General features: G+C 37.8%; 2 protein-coding genes across 2 annotated transcripts; one reads left to right on the forward strand and one right to left on the reverse strand.

Annotated features, from left to right (window-relative positions):
- Window positions 1-2,053: 2,053 nt before the first annotated feature.
- Window positions 2,054-17,388, reverse strand: LOC129276606 (mucin-5AC-like). The gene is made up of 9 exons (XM_054912993.2): window positions 16,693-17,388; window positions 14,392-14,640; window positions 13,213-13,374; window positions 12,162-12,345; window positions 10,804-11,109; window positions 9,993-10,116; window positions 7,921-9,711; window positions 6,798-6,902; window positions 2,054-6,003 (listed from the first exon to the last, which is right to left on the reverse strand). The coding sequence occupies exons 1-9, from the start codon at window positions 17,274-17,276 to the stop codon at window positions 5,786-5,788; spliced, it is 3,723 nt and encodes a 1,240-aa protein (XP_054768968.2). The 5' UTR covers window positions 17,277-17,388; the 3' UTR covers window positions 2,054-5,785.
- A 2,730-nt stretch (window positions 17,389-20,118) lies between these two features.
- Window positions 20,119-26,528, forward strand: LOC129276605 (tubulin beta chain-like). Its single transcript, XM_054912992.2, has 3 exons — window positions 20,119-20,468; window positions 22,814-23,149; window positions 24,513-26,528. The coding sequence occupies exons 1-3, from the start codon at window positions 20,412-20,414 to the stop codon at window positions 25,470-25,472; spliced, it is 1,353 nt and encodes a 450-aa protein (XP_054768967.2). The 5' UTR covers window positions 20,119-20,411; the 3' UTR covers window positions 25,473-26,528.
- The last annotated feature ends 773 nt before the right edge of the window (window positions 26,529-27,301 follow it).

A 27,301-nucleotide genomic window follows, 5' to 3' on the forward strand; every position in this document is an offset into this window, starting at 1 on the left:
GATGAAGTACGTTGATGGGATAAAGGTCAACAGAACATTTAGCAACCCCTCCCCCACTACTCTCCTCCTGAGAGACTAAGCTCGGCTAGGCTGGGCATGGATTAGCCTTACAATTCTTTGAGTGGTTAGTCCTTTGGAACTGGCAAAGCCAAGGGTGTTATGCTAAATTAATGAGTGAGATAAGTTTTGGTTTCTTATAGGCAAATTTCATGAGTTACTTAGTGTAGCATATTCATCTTGTGGACCTCAGCAGTGTGTTCGTGAGAGTCAGAGTAATGTGATGGTACTTGTTACAAGTTAGGGGGCGAGATATTGTAAGACTTGGTTAAAGGGGCATTCCTCTTCTTTCTGTCCTTTTACAAATTAAAAGTCATATACCCTCCCCCTCCACCCCCATTTCCCAGCCCCCCTCTCTCTGTTTCACTTCCTGGATTGTAGCCTATTCAAAACTTAACTGCCAAATGTCCGGTGGCTGATGGTCAGTTTTTTTTTTCATAGAATGATTGCCAAGAAATTTATCGATTATGATGATTTATGAAACAGTTTATTGAAAAAATCTGAATGTTTTATTGATCACATTGCACTTTGAATGAGCTAATTTACTGATAAATTGTTGATTTAATGATTGATAGGAAAAGGTTGATGCCCAAATTCAGAATTCATCATTAAATCAACATTCTGCTGTGGAATTCACGCGTACATGACAATAGCAATCAGTCTCCCAACAGGAGGGGAGGGGGCTAAATGTTCTGTTGATCCTTATTCCATCAACCTACTTCTCCCACTTAAGTCCTTTCTCACCCCCTATTCTCCCGACTCCCATGAACACATTGCTGGGATCCACATGATAAAATTGAAATGCTGCCCAAAAAGTGCAATTTGCGTTCACTCATACATTAAAGTTCAATTTAATAATTTATGAAATTTGCTTAAACAACTTAAACTGGTCACGGTTGATCATTAATTTATCACAACTCCCTTAACTTTGCAAGTTCCAAAAGGATTTGCCTCTCAAAAATTGACATAAATTGGAACGCTAATTCCGGCCCAGCCTAATTTCCATACCCTTTGTTTCAGTGGGCAGTGCTCGCTCAAGCATGAATAGTTTTCCAACTTTTTGGTATCATTTAAAAGTTGCCTTTATTGGTTTTCATATATGTGAGAGTTTTTCCCCAAAGTGCTACATTTTTTATTTGGCAGCCATTTCAAAAATGTATAGTTTTTTTTTGACGCACTGTATATGTACAGTATAATATACATTGCCATGCATGATTTTCATTGAAGTCACATTTATTTGGCATACTATTTTTCTTGAATCGATCAAAAATAAAAATATAGTGCCATTGACGATTGTTTAAGTTTTCACTGACAATAATAAAAACGTTTCAAAACAACCAAAAAAACAAACAATTCCTGTTTATGATGTAAATAAATTCACACTTGAAGTCTGTGCCGTATTGACTGTAAGCATGCCAAACTATATCAGGGGAGGCGCCATGGTATTTTCATAGGGGGAAATGATTTGAAAATGATATTTAAAAGATTGAATAGGTTATTTAAGAGTTCCATGACTCGGACGTCTGTTGTTGATAGCCTATTTCGCCCTCATTCCCTTTTCTTCCTGTCTTTTTTTTTCTTGTTTTTATCCTATTTCATTATTATTTTTTTACACGACTTGAAGAGGGGAGGGGGGGGAACACATCACTTCATGCGCCCTTCTATGAGTAAAATATTTTCAGTCGTCGTGAACCATCAACAAAGTTGGAATTCAGTGAATTTATGTTACACAACATATTGGGTAGCTAGTCGCAGATGAAATTACAAAATAAAAACCATGTAAGTATATAAATACATTGTATAACATTTTTGAATTGATATTTGGGGAAACCTAGGCTTCACTAACATTTTCTATAGTTGTTATGTTAATAAAACAAACTTATTGTTAGTGTGAACTTTCCCTTGAAAGCTTTAAAGCCATCGTAATAAGCATTAGAATAGAATTGCAGGTACCTGACTAAACAAGGTCGTGAACAAAAAATTGACGATGTCGGAGTAACTTTCTATTCCATTTTATTTACAAACAGTAACAGTAAATACGATCACAATCACATTATGCGGTATTACAGTATCTGAAGGATATTTTCACATTCCATCGACAAAAAAAAAAAATTGGAACAGGGGTCCGTTTCATAAAACTTTTTACAATAACAGTTATAAGCCACTGAAATCCTTCAATCTGATTGGCTGATAGTAAACTTGTTATAGAAATGTTGCATTTGTTATTATAACAAGTCTTTATGAAACGGGACCCTGGTTTTCAAGAAAAAATACGTACATAAATTTGTTGGAGTCCACTTTCAAATATACATGTATTTTGAAATGCAAATTTCAATTTTATAAAAATTGAGTGTTGATTGACCAAATCAATTCAAAAAGTGGCTCGAAAATTCAAATTTCAAGACTTATGAAAATTAAATGATTGTATTGCAATATCAGCACCAACTGGTGGAGTAAACAAATCAGTTTCCATGAGTGCCTCCAGAACTTACCCTATAACCAAACATGGAAGTTGTATTCAATTGAAAATTTAAGCAACAATTGGAAAACGAATAAAGAAGTATACAACAAGCATACATTCGTATTCCCACTTTCTTAGTTATGAAGTAAACACGAGTTCACTGTAATAGAATGCAGGAATTCTCTTTGCCGGGATCACAGATTTTTTCCACTTTAGAAGATTGAGAGAGCACAACACCTTTTGCAAGAAATGGTTTTCACAACACAAAGTTAAAGGGGAATCTGACCCAAATAAAAGATTGTTTTACGAGGAAAAGGAAAAATCAGACAAGTTGATAGGTGAAAGTTTGAACAATATCGGACAAATAATAAGAAAGTTATGAATTTTTGGAAGTTGTAAAATTGGTAATCACTACACCCATGGAGACTTCAAATTGGCTGCATATATGATGTCATAGTGATGTAAGGCAAGGACTCTCTTCCCTGTACGCCAATACATCAAATGGCTGAAATGTCTTTTTTTTCATAAGTTTTACTTCATATTATATTTTTCTTTAATGAAAACATAAAACAATATACTACCTGGGTTATGTTCAGATTACTGCCCCAGGGGAATGGGTACTTATGGGAAAGATGTCCTTGCCCCTTGTCATTATTTACTTTCCTAGTTATTTTTCTCCTTTACAAGACAACATTTCATGACCAAGGCTGGATTCCCCTTTAACCAATCAATGAGTGATCCAAATAAGTGATCAATTAAATCAATCCTATATCCATCCATAAGATCAATCCTCACAATTTGTGTCACATGACAGTGACCCATTTGTCTGAGAAACTGATTGATTTTAGGTGATTATTATCATTATTTAATACCGCTTTCAGTAACTCGCTGGTTCGGACCAGCTCCAGGCGGAGTAGTAAAAATTTCGAATTTATGAATGGTGCAGTCTAAAATAGCCTGCGCCAGGCAGGGGTTATAGTTCTGCTTTTATCAGCACCAGACTAGTACAATCCCTTATATGCCCGAGTATTTGAATGGTTGATCGTAAAAGTGGCGCGACTCTGCTATGTAGTTACCGAACACTTGTTGTGCAGACTATATTAGTACGGGCTTGGTGCAGACCAAAAAAATCATGAGTTACTGAAAACAGTATAAGATATTTGTACAATTCAAACTACATGTAGCTTTAGAATTTGCAAAGAACATGACTAAAAATAATAATTTTGTAATATTTGTCTGAATACCTCTGGCTTACAAGAGATTGAGTTACATAAAATTGGCTGTCTAGTACATGTAATAGAGTACTATTACTGATTAGAAACTGCATAATGTAAACAATGGTGCCAATAGATAGATACAAATTTCAATTTTCATATTCCTAAGGCCCCATATCACTAAAAGGAATATGAAAATAAACAGTTTCATTTAATAGTAATAGCAAGTAACTTCAATTTTATAATTGCAGACAGTACAGGTTACACAAATAACTGTTTACAGGGTTTTTGTCTAAGCACATATAATCATAAAGGAAAACAAGTATAAGATGATCAATGTTGTATTACTTGTATTGACTCATAACTGTTTCCAAAGATTACATAAGTAGGCAAAAAATGGGTACAACCAATGTAGTTTAAATAATTTTGGAATTACATTTGGAAGATAAATTGATTAAATTACAGAATACATGTACATCAGCAATGCTTCAATGCTATAATACATACATGTAATTCCCACATACAAAATCTACATAGAATGAAAAGTTCACCCTGATATAGTAATATATGCTTAACATACAATATAGTTTGGTTCATAAAAGTATAAAAAGTTGGGTTAGGGAAATAACATGATCTAAATAAGATGTAAAAGCTGAGAAATTTGAATAAATATTGATTTAATTTTATAAATTTTTAACATATCTATTTGTTACCAATATGTAAACCGATCAGGAATAATCATTAAAGGGGTACTTCAGGCTGAAAATAATATGATTTCAACAGATGAAGTGAAATCAGACAAACATAACACAGAAAATTTCATAAAAATCAGACAACGAATAACAAAGTTATGACATTTTAAAGCTTCGCATTATTTTGGTGAAACAGTTCTATGCACGTCTTCATGAATATGCAATGTATGAAGATCCGTTTCTGAATCATTCTAAGCCTGAGCAAAAATTCAACATCCATCAGTCAAATATTTGGGTGGAATGATCCAACCAGTGTGGGAGTGGTTAGTCTACATTTACCTGTCTCCACCAAGGTGTTAGATAGATACTCGACGATCATCACTGCTTCATTCTGATGGTCATAGTAATCAACCAAAAGTCCTAATTCCTACTTCTGTGACTTGATAATACATGTATCTAAACATACTAAAGGAAATCGACTTAGCTTCAAGCTCTGTCACATGTGACCAAGTAAATACCAAAGAGACAAAGCATATCTTTATTAACAATAATAATGTTTTATTTATCAATGTAAGCCACTTCAGTTATAAAATTGTTCTACCAACAGGACCTGCATTTATATTTTTACTACCCTTCTCCAATCTAAATGCTGAATGGATAGCTAAAATGCAGGAGGTCCCATTTTTAAAAGTCTTTGGTATGACTTTGCCGAGGATTGAACCCACGACCTCACATTGATGAGGTAGACCTCAACCACTGAGCCACAATCACTATGCTTCTGCATAGAGAATATCAATGCAGTAATGATAAAAAATCCTTGCTCACAAACATCAAAGATTGCTACGAGACCGACACATGTCCTGTCAAGTTTATGAACTTCCTTATCCAAAACAATTTGTCATATCATCAATGTGTAGTGAGATGTGCATCTATCTTTGGGAACAAAATGTCAAATGATCACTACAATGTCCAAAGAAATTGATAATTTGATTCCATAGAGAGCTGTGTCCTATTTCATCATCTATTAAGATTACTTTTCCATTTATATGATTCACTAAGTGTTTCATCTTCCAGCTCTACTTCGAACCTGACAATCCCTACAACGTCCACAGAAATGAAGAAGTTGATTCCAGAGATACCTGCCATTTCATAATAAATTTCTAACGTTCATTTTACAGAAATCATCAAACTGTCAATGTTCTCCATCACACTCTTCCAACTGTACTTCGTACCTGTCTGACAATCTGTACGATGTCCAATCAAATGAGAGGTTAATTCCAGAGAAAGCCATCTCCCATTTCATCATGTAATCAATTTTTTCAATGTTTCTTTACAGAGTTCAGTGTTGTCAGTGCTCACTATCACCTTCTTCCAGCTCTACTTCGTAACTGCCGAAGCCTATTTGCCCTTTTCTGGCTAGCGGCAGGGTTCGCCCCTCCAGACCCTATCGAGAAGCCCCCAGCAGCAGGTGCAGGAGCTGGGCTTGGGGATGCCCCAAAGGCTGGGGCAGGGGTGTTCCCGGCGCCTGGTGTTGGAGCCCCAAATCCACCTCCACCGCCGAAAGGACTGGCTGCGTTACCTGCAAAAGAGGGGTTAAATACAACAATGAGAACATACTGAGCGACTCCTGACTCCTATTAAATAATTTGAAGGAATAGTTTTTTGGACCTATTTAAGTCTTTGAAAGGTAGGGATTTTGTTTATTTAAAGAAGAGCTTTTAAATTCTAAAAGATAAATGGATGCAATCTAGTAATGGGCATCTAGCATTTCCCCAATGAGGAAGGATACAATTCTCAGTGCACACATCAATTTTTATTCCAATCAAGTGTTTGACATTTATGGGAGTAAAAATATTTCAAACTCTCAAGATTTTGAACATGCAATACCTTACTTGGCTTCTCACTTGTACATGTATGTGTATTTTGAACTTTTTCTCAGTTATAAAAAGACCACATTGTCTCACTATATAAGAGGGCATAGTACACAAATATTGCATGACATCAGCTCTGGGGACAACCGCTCCCAACGACGATCTCCAGATTAAGCCAACATCAAACCTTATGAAAAATATCTTAAACCCACACTAATTCATTAACCTCAATCCTTCTGAACCAAAACCATATCAAACTATTACTGTCCCCCAAGAGTACATTATCAGAGAAAATAAGACAAAATTACATTTGTCACAAGAACAATACAAAATTAGGTCACCCAGGCAGATGGAATGAAACCTCTAGACAAAAATGAACCTTTTCCCTCTCTTTTATATATAAAAAAAAAAATATAAACATGTATCCCTATTTGTATCAACACAATGGCCCAAAACCAGAAAACAAATTCTCGCAAATTTCGTTTGCACTGGAATTTCCTACCTGAGGCTCCGCCAAAGAAGTTGTTCTGCGGCGTAGCTCCACCGGAGGGTTGCCCCTGACCAAACTGAAAGCCACTATTTGGGGTTGGGGCTGGGGCTGAGCCACCTGTAAAAACGTACAAAATATGAATTCAGTCATTCACAATAAAGATCAGCTTTGAAAAATAGGATTTACACACACATGTCCACAGATTGCTTAATATGTGTATTCCATTGTTACATGCTCAAATTTTCATGAAGGGAAGACATGTTTTATACTTGTGTACAAATCTTTAATACTAGAAGTAATCTATAACTCAAATAGTAATTTGCATTAAAATTATATTGGAAGGTTAGGGGCAACAAAAAGAAACATAATTCAGTCCTGATAACAAATTAGTTGGGAATACTCTGTGTTAACCCTAAATAGACTGGGCTATTTTGATGCCTGAGGGGGGCTGATTGAGCCCCCCCCCCTTATGATCTCGGCCGTCGATCGCGCGATCGCAACGAAAATTGGCACGCGCCTTACCCATGGCATAATCTACAAAACTACAAGATCAAATTCTGCGAAAAATCTCATTGCTAATCAATTATACTAATTTATGCGTAAAATCAAAAGTTTGCTCGATTTAACTAAATAATGCCCCTAAATGCTAATCTTTGGTACACAGACACTGTATATGAATCTGATCAAATGTACTTTAAAAAAATTTGAAAATCATATATTTTTTTTCTGATGTATTTTATTGTTTTCTAAATATCTTATATATTTCTTTGTTTTTCGACTTTTTATTTTTCATTGTTTTTTCAATGGAAATTGTTGGGGACTTTATTTTGACCATATATAAGATGGAATTAATTGATTTTAATCAGTTAAAGGAAAAATAATGATACATTTATGAATTTTGGCTAAAAACACAATTTGCATTGGATTTGTACACAAATTCACGTTTTCGAGCAATTATGGGTCTGCATTCACTTACAAAATGTTGCGTAATTTTGGAATCGCGTACCTGGGGGTCGCAATTTTGGTCTCAAAAGTTGCGCGAGACTTGAATGTAGAAAGTCAGTGAGCGACGCGGTCAAAAAAATTCGCGCGGAGGATTTATCACGAAAAAATGTCTTCTTAGGGTTAAACTCACCAAAGTTGAAAGATTTCTGTGGCGTTGCTTGCCCACCAAAGTTGAATCCTCCAGTAGCAGTAGGAGGCTGTGTCGGCGCTTTTGGTTGCGAACTACCAAACTGGAATGGCGATGATGATGCGGCAGCTGGTGGCTGGCTTGTACCACTTCCAAACGGAGTAACTGTTGCGGTGGGATTTCCAAAGGCTGGCTTTGATGCAGGTGCGCCAGCAGAGTTTCCAAACATGCTGCTGTTGCTAGTAGCCCCAAAAGCAGGCTTTTGTGGGGTGGTCGTGGCCCCACTAAACATGGTGCTTGCGTTTGCAGGAGCACTGCCAAGGGGTGTCTGGTTTGTAGCAGGTGCTGCACCAAATATACTTGATCCAACACCACTGCCAGGCTTGCTAACACCAAAGGATGGTGCAGGAGCAGAGCCAAACATGCTTGAACTACTGGTTGAAGATGAAATCTGTGCAGCTGAGCTTCCACCAAAGTTAAAAGCTGGAGGAGGAGCTGTTGCAGGAGCTGAAATCACAGACTGTCCAAATTTAAAGCCTCCTGTTGGTGGTTGACTGGTTGCAGAACCAAAGGTAGGAGTACCTTGGCTTATTCCGGTCGGTCCTACAGATGGCTGGCTCGTTGTGGAACCAAAAGGAGTTCCTTGGCTTAGTATTCCAGTTGCTCCTACAGATGGTTTGCTTGTTGTTGAACTGAAAAGAGTCCCTTGACCTATTCCACTTGCTTTTGAGGTTGTAGCAGTAGTTTGCTGGCCAAAGATGGGCGGGAATTGTGGCCCTCCATTTTGTGTAGCACTCGGCGCAGTTGTATTCGGAGCAGACATAGAAAACATTGATTTATTCACAGTGGAAGCAGGGGCAGATGTTTGTGCAGCTGCCTGAAATGGTGTTGCTAATCCACTTGGGACAGAAGATGTTTTAGAATTACCAAAAGACAGTCCTCCAGAAGTAGTTGGGGTAGATCCAATTGTAGTCTGTCCAAACTGGTATCCACCTGCCGGTGCCTGAGAGCTTGGTTTTCCTGGGGTTGATCCAGCACTGCTCTGAGCTCCAGATGATGCACCTAGACCACCAAAGATGGATGGAAATTGTGGTTTCGTGGTTGAAGTGGAAGTAGACGTTGCAGGAGCTGAGGTTGTTGAAGGTCCTGAAAACATGGTAGCAGCACCACCAACTGTAAAACCTCCACTAACTGAAGCAGAGGTGGTCTGAGGTTGGGTTGTCTTCACATCACTTGGAGCAGCAACTGCATTGTTATTAGTGCTTAATGATGGAGCTTTAGCATCAACCTGAGTGCCTCCTAAAGCACTACTAAGACCCAAACGCACAGGATTAGCACCCAAGCTCAATGACGGCTGAGTCCCCAGAGAATTCCCTGCAGAAGTGGCACTTGGCAATTTGAAACCTACAGAGGCCTCACCAGACTTCTGCAAAGTTCCTGCCGAGGATGCTGAAGCACTGGATGACAAGTTCAGTTGTTGTGCAGTAGGATTCCCAAAACTGATAGTCTTCTCTGAACTTGTGGCTGTTAGTTTCTGTTTGTCACTAGTAGACAAAAGAGGATTGCTGCTTGTGTTCTGAGTAGATGTTGAGAGAATTCCAAGAGCAGAGGTTCCCCCAGAAGATGTAGAAGTAATTGTTGAGAGAGCAGCAGGTGCTGCACTTGTAGTTGAAGCTGTAGACTTGGTAAGAGAACCTATGGATAATGTTGGCAAGGGGTTAGAGGATGCTGCTGTTGCTGTTGTTCCCGTAAACAAAGTGTTTGTCTCTTGAGCTGAGCCAGTAGAATCAGCACCTGAAACAAATGGAAATCAAAATGAGATTTCGAATACTTAAATATAAATCAGACTATGTACATCATTGAGCAGTATCACACAAGATTCAATGAACAATTTCATATCATTACATATTGTTGCTTTATCTACATGTAGGTTTAAACCTGACAATATTGTCTGGCTATACTAAAAATACATGTACAAAGTGTGTGTAATATTCAATGTTTTGTAAGAATTTTCACAGGGGTGTGGGGGGGGGTGTGGGGGGGTGGGAGGCAAGGCAGCTTGGCATGTACTCTACCTTTTGAGGGGTTTTCTTCCGTCTCTTGCATAAGCATCTCTTTCAGATAGCTGCCCCTTTGCCTTGCCTGAGCTCTGTCCTCCTTGGTATCAGCAGCAGTGTACTCCCCTGGCGTGTCTACTCTCTGGTAAATAAAATAAAAAGAAGACAAGTATGATCACATTGCTTGAACACACTTTTATAGTAATAAATCAAGTATGTAGCCGAAGAGGAACATGATTTACATTTCAAATTGATAAAGTTGCCACTTGATTCATAAAAAACATTATTTCCTCAAAATTATGCAGTGATATAAAAACGAGAAAATGTTTATACCACTAAAATGGCAATATGATCAGTCAAACAAGAAAATGGAACAAAATATATTTGAATTATTAGAATCATGAGGGTGCCACAAGGTCTATCTAGTAAGTAAATGTTAGCCAGTGGCATAATCTAATTACCACTTTCATGAATTTGTGGGTATGAACTATTTCTATTCAAGAAAGGTCAAGGACCAGAAAAGGTGCACTCGATCTCATCTCAGAATTCATGAACAGGATTATCAAATAGACTGGACTCTGCGGTCAGTTTCCAATGTGCCGTGCAGCATCGTGGTTCACTCGAGCATCAAATTTCGCTGCCTTTTAATACAGAACAATAATCCAGACTATTTCCTTTATGCACTCATAAACACAGTGTGGGCTATTTTGATAATGAATGCAATTCATATTGCCAGGTCGGCACTAAATTGAGGGTGAATTCATGAAAGGAGCATAAAAACAGATATTCTCTCAACATGGTAACAAAGTGAACAACATCCTAGACTTACAGGAACAAATGAAGTCCTCTTGGGAGTGAACAGTTTCCCCTTCAGATTGGATTTCTGAGGAGTGGTTCCTGCGTCCTTACTGGGTGATCCTGACAGCCCAGTGTTCTTCTCCAGGAAGAGGGCTCTACTGCCAGATCTACTGGCCAACAGTCCAGGGGTTGATGGTGGGTTGATTCTCTTGGAGGGGCTCTGAAGACGAGGAGATTGCTGGGACGTCTGGGGATGGGCTTTCTTCTTGATGGGTGACACACCCTCTTCCTCTTCCACCTCTACCGATGACGTATCAATTCTTCTCTTCAACGTAGCCTGTATAGCGAGAATGTTTGAAGGACATATGTAAGCAAGTAGTGTGGATTCAGCAAAGATGTCTCTCCAAATCAGCTTGTCACAAAACTCTCTTTCGGCCTATTAACCTTAATTCCTCAACTGTGATTGTAAATTTCATGTACCTAGTATAACTCAAGATTGTATAGTACTTGACTATTTTGTATCTCAAACAATTTAGTTGTCTGTGTGATTATAGAGAAACTATGTGGTTATAGAGGAAGCAAGAATGATTTTAATAAGTAAAGCTTGAATTCTCTTTATTCTTCATTATGCGCTTCTGTTCAGAAATAGTGAGACAAATCATCCTCTTATGTTAATACACATACATTACAAGTAACACATCAATTCTTTAACAAAAAATTGTTAAAAGTTGCACCAAAAAAGCTCAAGACATCATATTTTGCACTGACTTCTTATTAATAAGCTAGGGCCCACAAGTCTTCCAGAGCCATTCTTGGTCACAATGTGACCGAAATTATGACAAATCTTAACTCTAATCACAGTAGTTATAACTCTAAAAACTGTCATTTGGAAATATTTTTTGCTGTCTCCAATATGCAAGTTCAAGGTCAGAGGTCAAAAGAAATGGGTCGTGTGTGACTTCACATACTGTAGAAGCATGATTTTGAAAGTTGAATTTCATTTTCAAATTCCGGTGAATGTAAAAATAAAATTAAACTTTCAAAATCATTATAATTAGTTATGAATCTCTAAAATTTTTAGGTTCATAACTAATTAAAGTCAAGATTTGTCATAATTTTGGTCACAAGTGTGACCAAGAATGGCCTTTAACAGGACTCTGCTTAATTCTTGTGCCTCTTTTGTTGCTTCTTTGTATTTACAAACATTGCTGCAAATCATTACTGAACTTAGTCCACACCATAGGAGCATTTCATGAAGCATCTTGTCAGTGAAAAATCCCTGACCAAATGTTCTAAGCCAATCAGAAGCAAGGATTTCAGTAGCTTATAACAAATGTCAGTGAAAATCACTGTTTCTGGAAATGCTCCCCTGAAAATGCCTGTAGATACCTGTGTCTTCTTGGATGAGCTGAAGGAGCTAACTATTGGGTTTCTGGGTGTGGGCGACGTGATTCCAAATCTTGAAGGTCTGAATATTCTGTCTGTCTGCTTTCGCCTTGGTAAAGGGTTAATATCTAAATCTATATCCATGTCGCTTCTTCCAGTATCTTTACTAGAGGTGCTATCCAATTTCCTGTGAATAAAGAAAAAAAAAGAATACATTCAGATTCAATCTATTAATAAATGGCAGTTCATTAACAAATATGTAATTAAAGCTTAAAAAGGAATCCAATATAAGATAACAAGTTGTTTAAAAAGGCAAAAGAATGATCAGATAGGTAGGTACATGTACATGCAGGCAAAAGTTTTAACTGGAAAAATAAATTCATGAATTCTTAAAATTTGTAAAAAGTATTGAAATAATCTCTATACTACAGAGATTGTAAATTGGCCACACAGATGTCACTAGGAATGATTCCCCCATATTCTGTAATCTGTACAATGACTCAAATGTCATTCTTTTCAAAAAAAAAATTCTTAGAATATTTTTCCTTTACATGTACGAGGATATACAAATGTACAATATATTTGTTATATTCGTATAACTGCCCCAAGGGTTAAGATAAATTAGTAGAAAATACATATTCCTAGTAATTATACAATGTACTATAAATATGACATGGAAAAATTGTCCTGGCTACTCATCACAATCTACTCACCAGATTCCAAATACGAGATTTATAAATTGCTTATTCTGTATTTAACTTCTTTCACACATTCACAATTCTTTGAAAAAGTTTTCTTCGCACAAATCATTTCATTTACCAAGGTTACAATGTAGATTCCCCTTTGAATTTGAATTCCTTTAAATATAAAAGAAAACCTTTGCTTACAAAGTCTTTCCTTAGAATACATTACACTGGACATCAATACATTTTCCTGAAAAAACAGCAAAATTAGCATCTCACCACATCTGCATTATGCTCAGACATGTTTCACGAATATCTGAACAAGATTTAACTCTATCCAGTGCTGATATAACAATTTTATATTTTCTTACCTCCTCTTTGATTCACTTCTGACATCAGAGGGCGCTATAGGACTATTGGTCTCTGAGTTTGCATCGTGAACTGTTCTCTTCTGTCTTTGCCTGATAGCCATTATGACCTTATCTGCACTGCTAGATTTCTGTTTGTCACTCTCTGATGCCAGTTTCCTAAATCTGCAACAGAACAACAAAATAATCAACAACAACAAAAAATCCACAACTCTATTTTCTTTTTTGGGGGAGATGAAACTCACTAGGGCAATTCTATTTTAAACAGGGGCGTTATTAGATTATTGCACTTCTTAGCGAAAATATCAATCCACAACAACCCTTTATTTGCATGTATTTAAAAAAATCAAACATTTCAGTACATGGGGGCTAATTTGCCCCCCCCCGTGCCCCCATGACCCATGGAAATCTCTATAAGTGCAACTAAAATTCTCATTGGTAATTAAATGTAGCAAATTTTGGAATTTTTTTGCCTGCTACATGTTCATGTACATGTATCTACAGACTACAGTACATCTATTTTCTATTTATTTATTTTATTATCACAGTTTTTTTTTTGGGGGGGTGCCTATTCAGGGTTCCCACAGAAATTTGAACACATAATTCCATGACAAAATTACTGCTTTTTGTGACGTCCCGGGAGTTATGTAGAATTTGGGGGAAAAATGGAAATCATGAACACCAATTATAATAGCAGAGTATGATCACAGTGTATGAGAGTTGCGAGACACAACAAACTGGAAAGCTGCCGCAGCCAAGAGATAAATGCAATTCCATGACTTTTTCATGACTTTTCACAAATTTTCCAAACTCCCTGACTTTCCATGACCACAAATTTATCCAGGATTTTAGAGGATTTTCCAAGACCGTGGGAACCCTGCTTTTCATGACAAACATACTTACTGTGACTGTACCCACCTTGGGCCCGTTGCATAAAACTTTTTACCTGAGAAAACTCTGGTAAAAACTGAAAACTAAGGTTAGTCTGATTTCTACCATTGACTTTAACACAGGGCAAAAACTCCGGTAAAAACAACCTGAGTTTTCTCAGGTAAAAAGTTTTATGCAACGGGCCCCTTATGTTCATGTTAATACCACAATATACCTGGCATTAAGTCACAATAAAGTTTATAACATTGTGACTGTCCATGTATTATTAAATCAAATAATTGTATGACTTACAAAGGACTAGCTGGGCGGTCTGGGAGTGGACAGGCAATCTTGACCATGACTGGAGTCTGGACTCTTGGTAACCCTTTCCTTTGACGAGGACTGGACATTCCTCCATCCTTCAACCAGTTGACCGAAGGAAGTAGTCCTGGAGAGGTCACAAGGTCGGGTTGGTGGGTCGGGTAGTGCATGCTGGGATGGAGAAGGGAATCCTGACCAGAATTGAAGCGCAGCATTGTTGTACTTGAATCCAACTCAGGACTGGAAAAAAAACATCCAATTAATATCAGTTTAATTTCTTCCTTCATACATTTTAAGCTCAGCTAAAGGACACAGAAAATAAAGCTGATCGAAAGAGGACCAACAGTCCAACAAACAGTCATTCAATGCCTAGAGGCATGTCAATGTCAAAATAAATGTACAAAGGAAATAATTGAGGCTGAGTGGCAATGCATATGGCATCAATTCTGGGAGTTGCCCTATAATCATAAGAGCAATTTATTGCTCGCCTAAGCGAAATGGATTTTTGTAACATACAAATTTTGATATGAAAATATGTGGAAAAACTAGAAATCAAGCAACGTCATACACTTTTGTAATGTTTTTACAACACTTTACTTCCATGTAGACGTGTCATTCAATGATCAAACTACATATTAGAGCCTACCTTGAAAACCTCATTCTCAGTCAAGGTTTTATAAATAACACAATTAAACTAGATTACATTTAAGCAATAACACACATTTCAAATGCTCAAGATAAATATTGCATTCAGGGCATCTGATTTTTTCGTCACTTTTGGTTATGGTTAAAGGGGAATGAAACCTTTGGGATAATTAGGCTTTTGTCTGTGCGCCTCTACTGTAGTACATGTACTAGTAGTACAGCGTTTTATGGATGACTAAGTCTAAGACTAAGCCTAGAAATTCTCTAGATCTATAGAGAGTATAGATACTAGATAGAGGGAGGCAGCGTAGAACAAGGTAGCTTGTGTGAAAACAGAAAAATAAAAAAAACAGATTAACGAAAGTTTGAGAAAAATCGGACAAACAATGAGAAAGTTATGAGCATTTGAATATTGCAATCACTAATACTATGGAGATCCTCCCATTGGTAATGCGACAAGGATGTGTGATGTCACTTGTGAACAACTTTCCCTTTGGACTATAAAATACCCCCAAAATGTATCTTTTTGCTTTTTCTTATGATGGTGATAAGTTCTGGTCTGCGTGGCATTATGTTCACGCATGGGAATAGTGCCTTTTTCATTCCAATACATTGGCACAGCACATTGCACAAATAGCACAGACTCAGTTTTCAAACTTATCCAAGCTAGGAAGACAACAAGATAGACCTGGAAACTTGACTGCAGGAACAACTGTATTTTTCCAGTAGATGCGGTATAAAGGTATACTGTAAAGGTATAAAGTGATACAAACTCTTTATCCATGATATATTCTTTAAAAATCTGTATTACATGCCCTCCTATAGAAAGAACACATGATCTACTGATAAATGTGATAAAAGAGGCAATTTAAGTGCAATATATACTAAAGTAATGGGGGGGAGTTGTTCACAGGTGACATCACACATCTTTGTCGCATTGCCCATGTGAGGATCTCCATAGCATTAGTGATCGCAATATTCAAATGCTCATAACCTTTTCATTATTTGTCAAGTTTTTCTCAAACTTTCGTTGATCTGTTTCTTTGATTTTTCTGTTTTCACACAAGCTACCTTGTTCTACGCTGCCTCCCTCTATCTAGTATCTATACTCTCTATCTAGAGAATTTCTAGGCTTAGTCTTAGACTTAGTCATCCATAAAACGCTGTACTACTAGTACATGTACTACAGTAGAGGCGCACAGCCAATATTGGAGACTGTCTCCAATGTGGGAGATTATCTCCAATATCAGAGACTTTTGTAAAGAATTTGGGTATCCAATTTCAGAGACAGTCTCCAGTTTTGGAGACCAATTTCCTTTGTTTACATTTGCTGCCAAAGGATTACCTTGGCAGCAAATAAAAATGTGATAAGCAGATTCCTCATAAAAAATTACCCCTTTTCACCGTCTACTTTAAAATTTCACCGTCTACTTTTGTTTTGATAAGGATTTTTGTTGTCAATCACACACAAAACAAATGGGCTTCTGACCTGTGACACAAAATTTTGGGTGGAAAAAATCATGCTTTTGTTGGTGTTGTTTCTTTTGTCGTTTTGCAAAGCAAGTCTCCAATGTGGGAGGTTGTCTCCCCTATTGGAGAGAGTCTCCCATATTGGCCGTGCGCCTCTACTGTACTAACGTAACTTACCTGTCTACTGATTTATTAGGGGGATAAATTGGTGACAATGGGAGCCTTGAGAATGAGAACTTGTCATCTGCGCTGTATCCTGTGGAAAAATTGAATCCTTCAGTAGCTTGCCTTGGACTCCATGTTGAAAAGTTTGCAGCTGCAGCTGTAGAATTTTTAAGAGGGACCCAATTTTGTTGAGTTTGATGTGGACTTTTCCCTTGAAATTCGCTTGTCTCCACAGCAGTTCTAAACCTTCTTGGCTTTAGTGTTGGTCTTACATAATTAACGATATTTTCCTTTCCTCTCTCTTTGATGCTGTCTGTGAGTTTCGGTTGATATGCTGGCGGCAAGGACTTCTCAGATGCCCTACTGGTGGTGGCCTCCTCTTCCGGTCGTGTCCGCCAGAACTTCGGGGCAGTCGTGCTCAAAGTCCGCACGTGGGTCAGGATCCGCGAGGCACAAGCCGGATTTTGTGACAAGTGAAACGCAATGAATGAACCAACAGTTATAACAAAAAATACAGTTAAAGTAAAAGGCAAAACAAGTAGAAAAAGATATAGAATTATCAATACTAAAGCTGCTATTCCAATAACCACACGCATCTTTGCATTAAATTGACCTTTCTTCCTCGTCTTGTAATTCGAAGTTCAAATTTCAACATTTTTCCGCTGCAGACAGAAGTGCACTGAAGAGTTAAAATTATTACGGTACGGTACGGTATTGGACAATTAAAAAAAGAAAACATAACGTGCTAACCATTAAAAAAAAGTAATTGACTGCTGGCTGCTCTCCTATGATTTTTTCAAGTACATGTAAGTGTAAAAGGAAAAAAAGAGGTGACAATGGGAAAACATACGAAATAAATGGGGGAAAGAGTAAAAACATACATAGAAATATACGAACATTCACCCAAATAATCTATACGGTACGGTACCTTTCAATACTTTGCTTGCTTGGATAATCAGGAGGTAGCCATATTCCTTTTTGTGATGTAGGCCTTATATTCGAGTTTTTAATGTGACGAAGCCTTTGACCCATGATTTCAATGGACTTGAACACAGATATCCAGGGGCTGCGGAACGGTTTTCAAAGTGGGGGGGGGGGGGGGCTGACCATGCAAAAAATCACAATCACTGCATGATGGTCATTTTTCGTTTTTGTACACGGTTTTGGAAAAAAAAGTGGGGGCTGAAGCCCCCAGCCCCCCCCCCGCTTCCGCGGCCCCTGATATCAATGATGTCATAATCCTACATGAGTATAATTGCAGTAAACTTATAGGCATAATTGCAAAATAATACGAGAAACGATACTAAAAAGTGTTTATCATATAAATCTTATCAATTGAAAATGTTCATTGAAAGGAAAAAAAAACTACCTGTCGATTTTGTATTTAGTGACCTTTTATTTTATTGCACGGAGAGAATGTGAGCAACCCGGTGAGCAATATCGAAAGTTCAAACATGTGCAAATAATTAAGGTAAACAAAACTGTAGGCCTATTTATTTCCGTCTGATTGGTAGATAAAACTAAAAAGTTAAAGCGGAATAATAATCATGAACAGATACTTCAGGATTTGGCACTGAAGAATCCCTTTACCACCTGTATATACATTTAGTCATGCATTGGGAGCAGAACCCCCCTTTCGTGCCTTATACGGGAATAAAGGCGACGCGAGGGGGGTCGCTTTGTGAAATTCGTCTTTCTCTCGTCAACTTAATTCAGAAAGATAAAGGATGTGAACGCGTCTTTCATTTTTTTTAAATTAAAATAACCCCTACATCGAAAACAGCCGTTTATGTATTACCAGCTACATGCAGGACTGGTAGTTTGAATGAATAAAACGGCTGTTTTCGACTCGCTGTATGTGACTGCAGCATGAAGCACGAAATGGATTTTGTTGATCTTTATCGTTTTGCAATGGACATGATGCATGCTGGGGCTCTGGACAACAAGGACTACGTCCATCAATCAATAGACAAATCAAAATGAAAAAGAATTGCACATATAACTGTTCTTATATAGTGGTAAATGAGAAAATTTCCTCATTCAAACGATGGAACAATCTACAACAGTTCTATTTTTGAAGCCCATTTAATAAGAGAGATAAATAAGTGAAAGGAACAATAGGAGATTCATGAGTGGGATCCACAGATATATGGCTCAACAGATTTGGCGCAACATAAATGCTGTGGGTCATCTTTTTTACTTTATCTTTCCCCCTTTCCTCCTCTTTCTCTTTAATTTTCTCTTCCCCCACCACACAGTCACTGCGGTAGGTTTACACATTAAAAATACTCTTCCATTACGTTTATCAAAAAAGGGGGCAATTTTCCCAATTAGCCCCCATCCTGGCTCACTCCTTTTGAAAAAGATTAAGGATTAAACGCGCTCTTCTCATCTTGTTTTTTTTCTTCAGAAAAATGGGACACTTTCCCCAAGTTTTCCTCATTTTGGCTCACCCTTTTTGAAAAGACCATGGATGAAATGCTCTCTTCCCATTTCTACAAATGGGAAAATGTGGGAACTTTTCCCAATTCCCCCCCCCCCCTCCTGACTCAACTCTTTTGAAAAAAAAAATATTACGGATTAAACGTGTTCTTCCCATTTCGTTAATTGAGAAAATGGGGGCACTTTCCCAAATGTGTACCCATCCTGGCTTCCAGGCGTAGGTATATATGAGCAAATTATAAAATGGGGGTGGGGGCGTGGTAGATATAGATTATTTTAATTGAAAAAATCTATTATTATGAAAGATTTCAAACTATAAATAACATATTTCAACCCTTTTCTTTTCTTTCCTTATCTTTCTCTTTCTCCCTCTTTCTTGATCGTAACTTTTTTCTTGGGGGGAGGGGTCCATGGCCACACCCCACCTATACGGTACTAAGTAATGTCTATGCCATTGTGGTTAATCAATACGTGATTAGTGTTAGAACATTCAACTGTCGTGGTAAGGTTAACAGGAAGAAGCGAGTGGGCGAATTTGATAACCGTATTCACGTCGAGGAAGGACGGTTTAAAAGGGGGATCACGGGGTTGCGACTCCCTTAAAAATAAATGGTGCATTAGCAATGAAAATGAGGGGGTATTATGAGAGTCTATCATGTCTATAATGATATCTCATTTTCGAAATAAAGTCCTTAATCGAATATTATTCTTTGTACTTTGCAGGCAAGGTTTTGCGATCCGCTTTCTAGCTAATCAATATATTTTGTAATGTTTATCTATTTAAATGAATAAATATGTAAGTTTAATTTGAATTCAAATTCAAATTTGAACATGATGCAGAGGCCTAGCCTATTATTGATTTCATATTCTGCTTTAGGTATCTAACTTAGTTTATACTAATCTGGAGCAAGAGAAAATAACATCAAACAACAAAAATACATGCAAAATATAAACATATGAGCATAACAAAAGAAGCTCCCCTGAACGGCCATGTTTAATTCATTCCAGGGTACACTAAGCAGCGATCCATCAATAACAAAATGGGGGGGGGGGGGGGCAAACCAGTCCCACTTTCGAAAGTGATCACAAACTGATAAAAGCGGAACCTCGCCCTATCCTTATGAAAGACCTGTATCTACCCGTGCCATTTTTATGACAGTATATTGCTCATCAACTTTTGCTATTCTTCGTCACTCTTGGTTTGAAACTCGTCGAGTTCATACTGACACGTTGCCGTTGGGTAGTTCTCTCGACTTTGGCTACTACTGAGAAGCAGAAACTCTTCAAATATGCGTGAAATAGTCCATGTTCAAGCAGGCCAGTGCGGTAACCAAATTGGAGCCAAGGTAATCATAATCATTTCCCCCTTTTCTCATTTGATTTTTAAGATTGTATTATCGTGCACTTCTGTTCATATTGACAATATATTTCTTCACCGAAATTTACTATGATATCAAATTAATTTTAATCTTTTTTTTTCAAACAATAGGCATTTTTTAAAAACAAATAATAGATACATTTTTATCTATCGTAATGAAATATTGATAGTTGTAAAAAAAAGTTATTTCCCAAAGTTTGATATCGACATTTTATACTATTTTAGAACGAGTTATATTTTTGAATTTTGATTGACTCATTGACAATAAATGAAATAAAGTGAATGAATTTGTGTGGAAAAGGGTTTAATTTTCATTTACAGAACTTTGTAATGTTTTACGATTTATATTGCTTGGTTATAGAAAATACTAGAACGAAAATTATAACTAAAAAAATAATAATTCGATGTAGGGGCAGACGTTATTAGAAAACTAGAAAAATAATATTTCTGCTTTCTCTAAATTTTATGCGGCAAGAATATGATAGACATGTACGTGACTAATCCAATATAATTTACAGTTTTGAACATTTACCAAATCTTTAGAGCGAATTTTAAAATGCAGTTGCATATGGAATAAAGCAGGAAAGAAACAAAAATAATACTTTCGGCAAAAGAATAACGTTCGCTCTCTTTAAAAGTTTGAAAAACAGAAGCTTGTAGAATAATTATTTATAAATATTCTTTTTTTCTAATTTCTAAAGTGATTACGGGATCACTTGAAGAATGCAAAGAGTGAATTTGGAGTGAATATTAGAGCGAATGTTAGAGTGAACAAGATATAATATTCTTAATGAGTGATTTCACCAATATTCACTCTTTGGAGAGTGAACCGTGCGATCACTCGGAGTAAATTATTATTCATTTCATCACTATTTACTCTAAATTGTTCATCAAAGGGTGATTCATACGGTCAATCGGAGTGGAAATATCAGATTTCAACATTATTCATTCTGCATCATTCTCAAAATAGTGACCCCCCCCTTTTTTCCCTCTGGAGACAGACATACATACGGGAATGACAAGCAGACTGCAGGCATATAGACAAAATAGTTAGGAAAACATTGATAGATTGATAGATAGACAGACTTGCAGATAGAGTAGATGAAAAAATAGTTAACCAGAAAGACAGACAATCACGCATCATGTGCAAAGGATTAGATGAAAAAATATATGATCGAATATCAGAATAAAGGTAAAAGGGCAGAAAAAACAGTTCAAAAATAAAATATACACCATCGATTATCATGATTATCGGAGTCTTCGGAGACTCATTTCGGTGGAAGAGAGGAGGAATAGGATAAGAATAAAAGGTTAATAATTAGAGGGAAAGAATAGCGTGCCAGAGAGAGAAAGAGAGAAGGGGGGGGGAGGAGGGGGCAGTACATGAGCTGAGGGTGGGCGCATCATCTATAGACAAAAAGGCAAACAAATTGGGGGCCCCTAAGCATTTTTTTCCGTGACTACTCTGAGCGGAAATAATCAATCTGAAACGAGACGGACAGACTCGTGTGGGTAACAAAATGAGCAAATGTGCGGATTGCCATCAGTTCATGGAATAGCTACCCCCATGCACAATAAAATCCACATTAACTTTTTTTCAAGTTATTATAATACGTAGAGTGAATTACATGTATGTGTGTTTGTCTTTTTTTTTTACTTTGAAATTTCTTTCTGATGAGGTTGGAATGGATTATGGGACAGGGATAGAACGGGATAAGATGATACATGTGGATTCTTAGAGTAAGCGAGAAGGTGCTATATAGAAGAGTTAATGAAATCACGAATACAAAAAGAACAATATATTACTTTATTCCGAAATCGAATTATATTTTACACAAGTTGAAGAAAATTGAGGCAATTTCCTTTAATCCTGCTAGTTCTGAAATGACGAAGAATATGACATTTTCTGATTATTGATTCATACAATGGACATAATGAAGAGGCTGCATTTGTAACCATTAGGATTTTTCGCAACGACTACGCAAACGTTTTCTGAAACGTATAGAACCTATTGTCAGAAGCCATTTATCATGACATAGCAGTCTTTGTCGAAAATCGGTGGATCAAAACAGCAGTTTCGTCCGCGACTCTGGACAAACGACATAATTCGCCAGCTCCGAATCTTAGGACGATCTGCTGCCCTGGTTCACCAATTTTCGAGAAAGACCTCTCGACTGTTCATGACAAGACGGGCATTCTCAATGCATTCACTATGTTCTAGAATTCGTCTCCGATGCAATTGCGAAAACTCGCTTATAATAGCATTAAATGACAGCAAGGTATAAATTCCGTGTTCTATCATTGCTTTTCAAGTTCTGGGAGGTTATTTCTGGTGAACATGGCATCGATCCTTCAGGCAGCTACAATGGCGATTCCCCGCAACAGCTTGAGCGCATCGACGTCTACTACAACGAGGCCAACGGTGGAAAGTACGTACCAAGGGCCGTGCTCGTCGACCTCGAGCCTGGCACCATGGACGCGGTCCGATCTGGGCCCTTTGGGTTCATCTTCAGACCAGACAACTTCGTCTTTGGTCAGAGTGGCGCTGGGAACAACTGGGCCAAGGGTCACTACACAGAGGGCGCTGAACTGGTTGACTCCGTGATGGATGTTGTTCGGAAGGAAGCTGAAACCTGTGACTGCCTTCAGGTAAAATGTCCAAAAAAACGTACATTCTGCCCAGGGACGGCATTAAAGGGGGGGGGGGGGGGGGTCTGGGGATAAACACCCGTATCATTGCCAACTAATGACTTGTAAAAATCATTACAAAAAGTTTAGTGAGATAAAGTATAAGAGAGAGAGAGAGAGAGAAGAGCAGAGCAGAGCAGAGCAGAGAAAATATAATTCTCCATTTGGGTCATCTTTGCACTTTTAAAATTACACTGGGGCCTAACTTGATCATCCCTGACATGTCTCTTAATCAACAAGGAAGTGTTTAATGGCTATCACATCATCAGAATTGAATGGTTACCCCATTTCCACTTTTCCTTATACAAATCCCTTTTTCGATTAACTATATGTTAGTTCGATTAAGTTCATGTGATACATGTTACATAAATCATTTCATTCTTAAATACAAAGCAATGAAGAGAATAGCAATTTCATATCACAGGCCAGATGATGCCATAATTTGATCCCAGTTGCACCGGTTCCTAGATAACGACCTTTCGTTCTCTGGACGTGAGCAAAATAACATATCACGATTATGAGGCTACCATTTTCCGCTCTGACGTGAATGTCCTTCCTTTCACTGAGGCCATTTAATAGTTTATCTGTTACCACGTTTCCTGGGGCACGTCTTACAAAGAGTTCCGATTGATCCGATCAATCGCAACTACGGAAAGCCAGCAAAGTCAACTTATAAAATGCATGTTTGTTCAAAAAATTATCTAGATATGAATTTATATCCATTAATTCATTGATTTCTTGACAAAAAAAAGGACATTTTGAAAATTTTCTGTAAAAAATTATGACACTGATGTATTTCCATAGAGTTACGATTGATTGGATCAATCGTAACTCTTTGTAAGACGGGGCCCAGATATAACCAAAGTTTACAGGGTAATGGTTCGTTTTTAAACTGTACGGTGACAGATTCAGTTACTTGTTTGATAGGGAGTTCCACATAGTAAGGAAAATGGTGATGCGAGACGCAACCAATGTGTCTTATGACATCATTCATTCAATATCATTCGTTGATTACTGTGTTATGTGGTTCGGAGTTTTTTTTTTGAAAGAGAAATATAATGAAATGAAATCGATTTAGATATTGAATATAGATATCAGCATAAACGATCATATCTCCATTGGTTTGGTCAATGATAAAGTTCCTTCACCAAACGTCTTAAATGATACTTACAGTTCAAAACAAAATCGATATGGTCATTAATGAAAAAGACCAGTTTGTCCCTGTAACGTACCTACTGCAAAGACTTACATCGTATATCCCTATTAGATATGTATTTGTAGACTTCCCCGTAATTTGCCTTAACGTTCTTTTGTGTGTTTTTAGGGATTCCAACTGACCCATTCCTTGGGAGGAGGAACAGGTTCCGGTATGGGTACACTTTTAATAAGCAAGATCCGGGAAGAGTTTCCAGATCGCGTCATGAATACCTTCAGTGTGACTCCCTCACCTAAGGTTTCTGATACTGTCGTCGAACCTTACAACGCTACACTATCCGTCCATCAGCTTGTCGAGAACACTGATGAGACGTTCTGCATCGACAACGAAGCCCTATACGACATCTGCTTCCGTACCCTAAAGCTCACCACACCCACGTATGGTGATCTAAACCACCTTGTGTCGGCAACCATGAGTGGCGTCACAACTTGTCTCAGGTTCCCTGGTCAGTTGAATGCAGATCTGCGGAAGCTAGCAGTCAACATGGTGCCATTCCCTCGTCTTCATTTCTTTATTCCTGGCTTTGCCCCTCTAACAAGCCGTGGTAGTCAACAGTATCGCGCCCTCACAGTTCCTGAGCTCACCCAGCAAATGTTCGATTCCAAGAACATGATGGCTGCATGCGATCCTCGGCATGGCCGCTACCTAACCGTCGCAGTTATCTTCCGTGGACGTATGTCCATGAAGGAGGTCGACGAACAGATGCTGAACATCCAGAACAAGAACAGCAGTTACTTCGTAGAATGGATCCCAAACAACGTCAAGTCTGCTGTTTGCGATATACCCCCACAAGGCTTGAAGATGTCTGGGACTTTCATCGGCAACAGCACCGCCATCCAGGAGCTCTTCAAGCGCATCTCTGAGCAGTTCACCGCTATGTTCAGACGAAAGGCCTTCCTTCATTGGTACACTGGTGAGGGTATGGATGAGATGGAGTTCACTGAAGCTGAGAGCAACATGAATGACTTGGTATCTGAGTATCAGCAGTACCAGGACGCCACGGCTGACGATGACGGGGATTTCGATAACGAAGAGCCAGAGGAAGAAGAGGAAGAATTCGACTCTTAAAGTCACTCGGCAACCATAACTTATCCATTAACCTCATATTAAGTATGATAAATATACAACTGGGGAGGGGGTCGGAATGCAAGATACTTGACCTACTTTTTCAGTTACACCAGCTATAAACTTAGCTCTACCCAAGAGCTACTTAACTATCTAAAAGAAAAAAACGTATATGAGCATTTATCTTTTTATTTCGGCGTTCATATAACAAATAAAGAGTTAAACAATGTTTTTTTTTACTATAGGCTAATTGCGTCTAAAGAAAACCCGCATAGACTTATAAAAATGTAATACAATAAACAATATAAACATTACAAAATCAATAAGAATTCTTACGTATAATCAATGAAATAATAAATACATGGAACACCTTATAAACAAGCGCGATTAAATAAGAGGTACAGTCTTTCATATTCGTTGAAACGACGCGCGTCGCGACGCTTTTTGGAAGACGAGGCCTGGGAGACGAGGACTTTAGTCTACTGGCCAGTGTGGTCTTCATTATTGCTCGCGAGGGCGTAGTGCAATAATGTGCAATGAAAGAATATGATCAAAGAAGTGGTATGATGGGCATCTCACAACACACATGTATTTTGATAGTCATAAGTCAATTTGGGTCTTAAATTTGATATGAAATAAAATCCAACAGATTGTGTATGATAGATCATGTAGGCAAGACGTTGTCTTGTGACCCGTTTCATAAAACTTATACTAACTTGTTATAGAAATTGTGCATTTTTTTATAAGAATAAGCCTTTCTGTGACCATGGTAACGGGATGGACCCTGTATTTCTCTCTGACGAGATGTTCGTCCGTTGACCATGCTCGATCACTCTATCTCAAAATTTTCTTTTGCTTATTAGAGTACACTCAGAAAACATTACTCAAATAAAATAAACCATGATTGTTTTTACATTATTTTGTTACTGAGTCGCACCATGTGGATAGAAATTTGATTCTTCAGCTGAGAAGCGAATACCAAAAATAATACAATATTTTGAAGTACAATGCAATACTAACGATTTTCAAGATTAAAGAATTTTCGATTTCATCATGTTATATCTTTCTTGCAGTTCAAAGTCTTGTCATTTTTAACATGTTTGAAACGGGGTACTAGTGAAAATGAAGAGTTTGACTGAACTATATGATGGTGACGACGACAATGCTTATGATGATGATGATGATGGTGGTGATGATGAAGATGATAACGGCGACGACGACGGAGATGATGATGACGATAATCATGATGACGACGATGATAATGGCGATGAGGATGATGACAATGATGATGGTGATAATGATGGAGATGAGGGTGATGATGACGACGATCAGGATGACGATGGTGGTGATGATGATAATGACACTGATGACGATAATGATGACGATGATGATAATGATGGAGATGATGATAATGATGGTGATGACGATAACGTTGATAAATGGTGATGGTGACGACGATGATGATGGTGACAATGATGATGATGATGAAGACGACAAAGTCGATGACGATGATGATGAAGGAGGAGGTGATTTTGGAAATGATTATGATAATACCAAGGAAGGGTAAAGAAGGAGTGTCGGAGGAAGAGGTTAAGTAGGGGAACTTAGCGGTGGTGATGGAGATGGTGGTTGTAAAACCATGGAAGAATTATTCTCCTAATGTTCGGGATGATGATAGGAGTGGTCTAATGATGTTGGTGACAAGGGGAACAATGGCAATTCAAAGTCTTGTCATTTTTAGCATGTTTGAGTCGGGGGTAATTGTGAAAATGAAGAGTTTGACTGAACTATGATGATGGTGACGACGACAATGTTTATGATGATGATGATGA

This window comes from Lytechinus pictus, chromosome 14 (assembly GCF_037042905.1).
Source record: "Lytechinus pictus isolate F3 Inbred chromosome 14, Lp3.0, whole genome shotgun sequence".
NCBI lineage: Eukaryota > Metazoa > Echinodermata > Echinoidea > Temnopleuroida > Toxopneustidae > Lytechinus > Lytechinus pictus.